The sequence below is a fragment of the Echinops telfairi genome, unplaced genomic scaffold (assembly GCF_000313985.2).
Source record: "Echinops telfairi isolate 266 unplaced genomic scaffold, ASM31398v2 ScPeMD7_19;HRSCAF=73, whole genome shotgun sequence".
Lineage (NCBI taxonomy): Eukaryota > Metazoa > Chordata > Mammalia > Afrosoricida > Tenrecidae > Echinops > Echinops telfairi.
In genome coordinates, this window is record NW_022103916.1 from 4625409 (window position 1) to 4633819 (window position 8411).

General features: G+C 47.7%; 1 protein-coding gene across 2 annotated transcripts in view; it reads left to right on the forward strand.

Annotated features, from left to right (window-relative positions):
- Nucleotides 1-8411, forward strand: part of OTUD5 (OTU deubiquitinase 5) — a 32239-nt gene that overhangs the window by 10535 nt on the left and 13293 nt on the right. For both annotated transcript variants that reach the window (XM_045288264.1, XM_004713155.2), the window contains exon 2: nucleotides 1748-1841. In XM_045288264.1, the coding sequence (XP_045144199.1) occupies nucleotides 1748-1841 (94 nt within the window). The remainder of the gene's footprint in view (nucleotides 1-1747; nucleotides 1842-8411) is intronic.

The following is an 8411-nucleotide window of genomic DNA, read 5'->3' on the forward strand; positions in this document are numbered from 1 at the left end:
TCAAGGTCTAGTGGGCCAGGATGTGCTCCAGTCTCTCTGTCAAGTAGATCATAGGTCCCTGTGTGGTAGGAAACTGAGGCTTGGAGCATTTAGACAGCTTACTTGTGAACTCATGCGGCAAGTGAGTGGTTGCAATCCAGACTTATTGGCCTTCAAAACATATGTTTTCCAAATTTTCCCAGGAATAAGAGTTCTGACCTTGTGAGGTGATTCCTTCTGTTTGCTCAGCATTAGCCCGGATCCGATCCTGTAAATCCCTGGGTGGGGTGGTGTTCCCAACAAGCAGATTTGGGATCCTTGTTGGCCGTCACCAATCCTGATGCAGCATCAGGCTGGTGGCTGCTTCTGTTGGCCAGCAGAGGGCACGAGGGGTCTGAGAGAGAGCTACTCCTTACTGTTTTGTTTTGAAATGGAAAATGTGTTTTAAGTGATACATGGTCAGGTCTGGTTTGTTGTTGGTTTTTTTTTTTTTTTTTTTTTGAGACATCTGAAAAAATCCTAATCACATCTGAAAACACGTGTATAGGTTCATTTAATTCAAACCTTTTGGGAGAGATTGGCTTTGGAATCTGGGAAAATTAAGGATTTAGAAAAGTCAACTGGTGTGTATACTGTGTATTTTTTTCCAGCAGTCTTATTTGCAAGTGATTTACATATAATTCAGTAGTTCAGTTACATCACAGAGAATTGTACAATAAGCCCTCACTTCAATTTCAGAACATTACCATTCCCCCATGGTCAAATCGCCTTTAAAATGATTCGTGCACTCACAGTCCGACCCTCCTGCCTCCCACACACTGTGTATTAGGTAATACCACAGTCAGGGTCTGGGGCAGCACCTCATAATCCCACACTGGAATATTACTCCAAGGAAATGTTTGACTACCTTCACATGGAAGAGGTAGATTAGTGTCCGTTTCTATCAGGATTATGATGCTAAATGAGCTAAAGACTTGTTTTCTGAGCTTTCTGGGGTTTGGAATTTGGGGTGACAGGTTGTATATCTTTATAAAGAAGGCAGTGGAGTAAAACTTTACTAACAACGCCCGTAATCTCAGCAGGTAAGGATAACATTTGGTTGGCTAGTTTTCCCATGTTGTGTGGATACCTACACGCCTGCACCACCACCACCCACCCCTGCTCTTGAGCGCATTCTGACTTTGAACAGTTCTGTGGTGTTTCTGAGGCTGTCTACCTTTACCGAGACAGACTGCTTCATCTTTCTTCCATGGAGTGGCTGGTGGGTTCCAACCGCTACTCTTTTTGTTCGCAGTTCACTGCTTTACCCACTGCATGTGCGCACACACAGACACACACGTTAAATGTATTCAATCACAAATAGGCGCGCACATTGTCTATTTTTTGCCTTGTTCAACATATCTTGGGATTTCTAAGCTATAGATATATGTGGGACTCCAGATGTGGCCTCTTAACAATCACTCCCATCTTCTCTAATCTGGCCCCAAGTGGACTGGAGAGTCCTAAAGTGTAGCTCCTTCAGGTAGAACCAGATTCTCCACTCAGCTGCTTGCCAGGTTTAGGCCTCCAATAATCCGAGGGGGCGTGGCTTCAGATCGGGCCTCTGGTCTCAGCATAGTGGGGTCCCCCTGGGAGTGAGTTTGCAGTCTCTGTGTACACTGGTTCCCTAAAAGAAAGGGTCTCCACCGCTCCGTAGGCATGGACTGAGAATGTTAGTCTGTCAGTCATCGGGTGCCCTAGTTGCTGACTTCCCCATCACTTCTCCCAGCAGGAGCACTGGTTTGAAAAGGCACTGCGAGACAAGAAGGGTTTCATCATCAAGCAGATGAAGGAGGACGGCGCCTGTCTCTTCCGGGCTGTAGGTAAGTCTCGGCTGCAGCCCCCAAGGGCCTAGGGCTGCACAGACGCTGTGTCCGTTGTCAGGACTAGCCCCTGAGTTGGCGTTGGCAGAGTATGCTGGTCCTGCAACTGGTTCCCAGTGAGCAGATTCCGGTTCATGGCGACTCTGTGTGTGTCAGAGTAGAGCTGTGCCCCAAAGGGATTTTGATGGCTGTTTTTCTGGAAATAGACCGCCAGGCTTTTTTTTCCAAATTATATCTGTATATACCGGTAATTGCCAAGCTCTTGAGAAGCATGGCCTAATAAGCTGATACATAATTTTAGGGGGAGACAATCCATACTGTTCCACCCTTTGGCCCTCCAAATTTCATGTCCTCGCCACATGCAAAACAGACTCACCCCATCTTATCCCATACGTCTAAAGTCAACTCCCAAGTCTAAAACCTCCAGTAGCAAAATTCTTCATATGTGAAACTGTGATATCAAATGCATGATACAAAATAGGACATTTCCAAAATGTGGAGCAAGGTAGACATTTCCACTACCAGTGGAGAAAGTGGAGGGAAAGAAGGGATCGTGGAAATACACAAGTCGAAAACCTGGGAGAACAGTGTTCATTAGTTTCTCAAGTCCTGAAAAGAGTCCTCTCTTAGATCAACTATCTTCCGCAGAGTCTGGGTGTTGGTCATGCTCTCTGGATTCTTGGCAGAGACGTCTCATCCCTGGCCTTCAGCTGCACCTTCCAGGTCCACTGGGATTGCAATACTGCTCCCTTGGCTTTGGACAGCCCCATTTTCCTAGTCTAGCTAAATGATGGCCCACCGCCTAGTTCTGCCAGGGTGTGTTCTGTCCCTTAGGCATGGCGGCCCTGTCCTTTCAGCATTGGGCAGCAGCCCTGGCCCCATCCCTGTCTCCTTGGCACTGGTGATTGGCAGTCCCACACTCCAGCACTCAGTTGATGAGGACCTGACTCTTTGAAACCTAGGAAACTGTGGCTGTAGTCCTTTGAGATCCAGAAGTGTAGTCTTACCCGTTGAGACCATGGCAGCTTTGCTTCCCATGCACCTTATTTCTTCAACTTCTACTTCTGGGTTCCTTGACCTCTTGGCCCCTTGAGCCGTTGCCCTGCTCTGGCAAATGCTACAAAGCTCGTTAGCCCAGAAGCACCCCACTCGGCCTGCCAGTGTGTGTTGGCCTGAAGGTGCTCACCTCTCAGTAGGTCTGCAAGCCTTGCCCCACTGACTAGTGCTCAGAGGCACCCTACTCTGCCAGAAAGTTTCATTTGCTCCATGGATTGGTTCCCATGCTGTCTCACACTAGCCGCCTGGGATTCTGCTGCTGCCATTTCTCTGCTGTTGCCTGCTCTGGTGTTGCATCTCTCCTCACTTCCTTCTAGTCCTCACTTGAATTGCATTTGGCGTCCATATTTCCACCAATAGTTTCCCCCAAAGCAGTGTAGCCTCTTACTATTAGGCACCTTAAAACGTCCCCACCTCTACTCATTACCCAGTTCCAAAACTTCTTCCACGTGTCTGGTATCTGTTCAGGCAGCACCCCGCTCTTCTGATATTAAAGTCAGTTTTAAGTACCTGATGCTGCTGTAACAGGAATGCCACAAGTGGATAGCTTTGACACTGTCTAATAGCCAGTCTAAGCTAGATCTTTGAGGCTCCTTTCACTCAGAATCTGTGACCTGCCAGAGTTAAGCAGTAGATTGTTAAGTGTCCGGGGAAAGGTGGAAGTATTTGGGTGTCCAATATCTACCAAGGAATTGTGCCTCCGATAAGAGCTTTGAGCTGGGAGTTGGAAGATGTGTCTTCGAGTTCTGTCCCTGGCTTCATTCCTGTGTGACCTTCTATGAGATACTGATTTAGAAGGCTTCCTGGAGCCCCTTCCGGCTCGGATCTGCTGTTCGTGGTCTGTAGGTACCTGCGCATGTCTGCTGGCAGGCTGGACCAACTTAGGCTCCACTCCTGACCGTGTTACTAATTTTTAGTATGACCTTGGGCAAGTAGCTTTTCCTTCTAGAGCTTGATTGCTCATCTGTGGACGAGATGAAAGACCCTAGGATTGCATGAAGGTAAACCCTTGTAGTGTCTAACACATGGAAGATCCTCACAGAACAATACCAATTGCTGGCCGGTCAGTTCTGATTCATGGTGACCCTGTAGTACAGAGTAGAACTGCCTCATATGGTTTCCAACATAGTAATTTATAGAAGCAGACTGCCACATCTGTCTCCCGTGGAGTGGCTGGGGAGTTCATGCTGCCAACCTCTGGCTAGCAGCTGAGTAATGTGCCGCCAGGGCTCGTTTCATAGAATAATGGCATGGTAAGGCCACCCAAGCACTGCTTTCAGGAGCAACTCAGAGTCAGAAATGTTTGTTGAATGGGCAGAAGACTTTGGAGTAGACTGCTGTGCTGGAGGTAGCCCCAGTATTCCTCCCCTATCGTTCGTTTGTATTGTTTCTGGGATGTTTCCTTGGGAGGTAGGTAGTTGCAGGAGCATCTTCGACATAATGAAAGGGACCTTTTATATACCTGGCCTTGTGCCGAAGACATCAGGCTTTAAGTGGGGCTATTCGTGGACTTCGGGTTGGTCAGGTAGGCCCAACCCCTTTTCCTCAGTAAAGGGCATCTAGGTCTCTTGGGCCATCTTTGAGGCAGACTTAGAGGTTGTAAAGACCTGGCTTGTCCAGTGACTTATATTTAAAGTAGTATGTATCTTTCTTTTTAGCTGTTCCCCTCAAACCAACCCTGGCTCTTCTCTCTGCCCCCATTGAGGCCTTCCAGTAAGGGACCTGGGCTTACAGGAAGAGCTGATAGGGGCCACTTGAATGCCTTTCCCTATCAGCACTATGGCTACCACATTTCCCCTGACTGGGCTGCCCTTGGCTTTTCTCTGTAAAACCTCACAAGCCCCTTAGCCTCACCCCAGAAATATGTGGCTCCTCGGTCTGGAGGCCTCATCTGGAGGCTTCCTTAGGTTCAGAGTGCACGGTCCAAGGGCCTGGAAAGGAGACTTTGTATACAAGCTTTCTGCCTGGCCTGGGCAAGGACAGGTGGCAGACGTCCTCGTGTTTGGTGAGAAGTCCTGCGCGCTCTTAACGCCTGCTGTGCATTGAATAGGAGAAAGAGCTGTAACTTAGGGGAGTGCAGACATAGAGGGCACTCCTGCTCCTTGTCCTCTACTGTGCTCTAAGCATTCAACTGGATGCTCAGGCTCACTTGCAAAAATCAGAGTCATCCTATGAGACAGGTGAGATGATGGAGATGATTTCCCCCCAGAAAAGGGCAGTGAAGGATCACATAACTTTCGAGTATATTTAAACCGTATTGAATTGTGTGATGTGAATTCTATGTCAATAAAACTTTTTTTAACAGAAAAGGGAAATCGCATGGCTCAGGATCATCAGTGACGAGCTGATGTGGGAACTCGGGATTTGAGGACATATTCTTTTGCTGACCCCATCCCATAAACCCTACCTAGCTTCTTGGTCTTCAGCTGACTGGGTGACCTTGGCTGTGGTCCGTGTCCTCTCTGGACCTGACTGATTTCCTCCAGCTAAGGATAGTGTTTCCCAAAGTGGGTGATCAATCTCTTTTTTTTTTTAAATCTGAAAATGAGGCAGTAGGCCAAATACATTTGGGGACATATGATCTAGTAACATGTGGTCCTGTACTCTTGGGAATCCTGAAGCAGCTGACTTTCTTCCATGTGTCCCAAATATGAACCAGCATCTTGATTGCTTGTGCCTGATTCTTTCCCACCACCGCCTCTCAGGGGACTTATCTGCCTCAGTGAAGGCTCGGGTGGAGTAGTAGAGGTGGGAACTGAGTCCCAGAGTTGTCCTGTGGCTCGTCCTGCCCCCAGCCAGCCTCTGCTATTCACAGATAACTGCCTCTTAGAAACGTGAGTCTGCATTTCTCCCTCCCTCCCTCCCTCTTCCCATGTGGTGTTGACTGAGCAGAAACCTCTGGCCCTGGCCGTGGTCTCTTGGCAAGGTGGAGGCCATATGTGTGTGTGTTCATGGGTCATAAGAGAGTGTATAATTTTATAGTGATGGCATCTAGAGCCTTGAGGTACGCCCTACTTCCACTCTTAAGGACCATCAGTACTAGGAGGGATGAATCTTGGATCAGTTTTGACTCTTTTATAAACAGAAAATGTGACTGCCCAAGAAAGCAAGAACCCTATAATTCACATAGCCAGTGTCAGGATATAGATGTTTGTGGATGAACCAGGGCATAGAAGAAGAGCATTCCCATGGACCATTTCTTATACACTAGCTCTTTGGCCACTCTCTGCTCTGTCACCCTCAGTTTTTCCATCCAAGCTGTGGGGAGCCTTGAGCAAAAAGAGCTAGACATCTCAAGGGACCAGGCCATCAAGGGGACTGAGGTCTGCTTTCCCCCAACCAACTCCCTATTAAGGGTGTGGTAGTTGGGGCCATGGGCCAGGTCACAACCACAGTTACTTGACAAGCAGGAGAGGTATTTTTCTTGACTCATCTATTCAGCAGGACCATTGTTCCCACTGGACCAGGAGGGGAGTGGGGGGCAAGACCAGGTCACTACCTCCCCCTGAAACACACATGTGTAGTTTCTTTTTAGGTTCCCTGCAGGCACAAAGCTTCCTTTTCTATCCTTAGCTGAACTTGCTATAGCTGTTTTAGATGGCAGACTAAACAACTGGGGGGAGGAGGAGCGGTACATGCAGGCAGGTTCCAGATGCTTCTAAAGTAAATGGTAGAGCCCTGTACTTGAACTCCTTTATAGAGCTAGTCCAGGTTCCCCTGTTTTGTTTCTCGATGTAGCTACTGGGTAAATGCTGGTTGCATGTTAGGCAGCAGAAGATGTTGAGGCAGGTCTATTAGAGCTATTGGCTACGGCACACACAAGGACACATCACAGACAATGGGTAGGAACGGGTACAGGAGTTCCTCAGTTTGTGTAGCCTCACATCTTGCCCACTCAAGCAAGGATATTAACACATTAAATAAGATAGTTCTCTTGTGTGTGTTTTTTGTGGGATGTTTGGTCTCAGAGAACATCTTGGGCCAGATGTGCTGACTCTGGCCTTAGACATCCCTATTATTTTGTCTCTATGCTCGGAGAAAGGAAAAAAGTATGGTGTGGGTTAAGGTTCATGCTGACCTCTAAGGCCCAAGGAAGGGCGGATACAGTTCCTGGTGTCTGTTATCTCCACCTGTTCCCAGGCCTTCCCTGAGTTCCAACTCATTTCTGTTTATACTTACGGGAAACGGAGGCAGATAGGATCTGACATCACCCCCAAGGAGTCAAGCAACTTAAATGATAGCTGGATAGGAGAAGGGTGGTTGGTAATGGCCTCTGAGACCAGTAGCGCTTAAAGTCACCAGTTAACCCTTTAAAAACCATGACTTCACCTTTACTCCCTATCCTGGCTAGGAAAGTCTTGAGAAAGGATTCTTTTACTCATAGAGCCAACTGTGCCCCATGACAGATGCTCTGGTCGTGGGATGAGGCCTTTCATGGGCTAAAGTTGCCAGTGGCTGCATTCACCCTGTCCCAAATGGGTCACTTTGGGCCAGCTGTGGCACATTCCTGTAGCTCAGTATCCCTCTTGGGAAAAGTGGGATGGTTTTGTGAGAATCAAATTGAGTTGGAGCATGACAGGTCCTTGGTAGAACTTAGGGTAGTTTGTACTGAGGATTACTCATCCATATTTGGGTTGAGAACAGTGGTGGGGCGGGGTGGGGGGGACCCCTTTCCAGCTGGAGTCCGGGAGGAGAGAGCAGGTGCAGATTACCCACAACTGCAGCGTCAGCAAGAGGAGAAGTTTCGGTTTCTATCAAAACAAGTTCTCTGAATTTCCCTACCTCTAGATCCACCGGCCCTCCTTTCCCCCTGTCTTGGGTCCACACACAGGGAAGTCCAACCTTCTGAGAGGAGGAGGGCTTTCTGGACGAAAGCAAATCCTTACTGAGTACTTACTTTGTTCTTTGCCCGAGGCTGGGTGCTTTCCCTGCCTTACATACAGCATTGAATAAAACGGCATCTCATCGCCTTTATTGGGGAGGTATTGTTGCTATTTCCTTGGTGCGCACACACCCATTAATGATCCCCAAATTAAAGTATATCCTATTAGCTTGGTGCCCCCCCCCCCGAAAAAAAGCTGTAATTAAATACATATGCACTGTACTACTAATCAGTGGCATCTGAGAATTGAGAGGTGATATTTTACAGAGGGGTAGGGAAGTGTCATAGCTCGCCCACACTTGGGGGCCACTGTTTGAGAAAACCTGTATTAGTAATCTTAATATCAGATTGCTAACGTTTCAAGCTAAGGGCGCATAGGGCTTGTGGGCCTTTGGATTCAGTAAAGGTTTGTCCTGAGGATGGGCAGCAAGAGGAGGGACGGCTGGGGCCCAGCCTTTGGGCCTTTCTTTCTTTTTTTTTTTTCTCTCAATTTTCCTACTTTTATTATTTTTTATTTCTTAAACATTTTATTAGGGGCTCATACAACTGTTATCACAATCCATACACACATCAATTGTGTAAAGCACATTTGTACATCATTCTCAAAACATTTTCTCTCCACTTAAACCCCC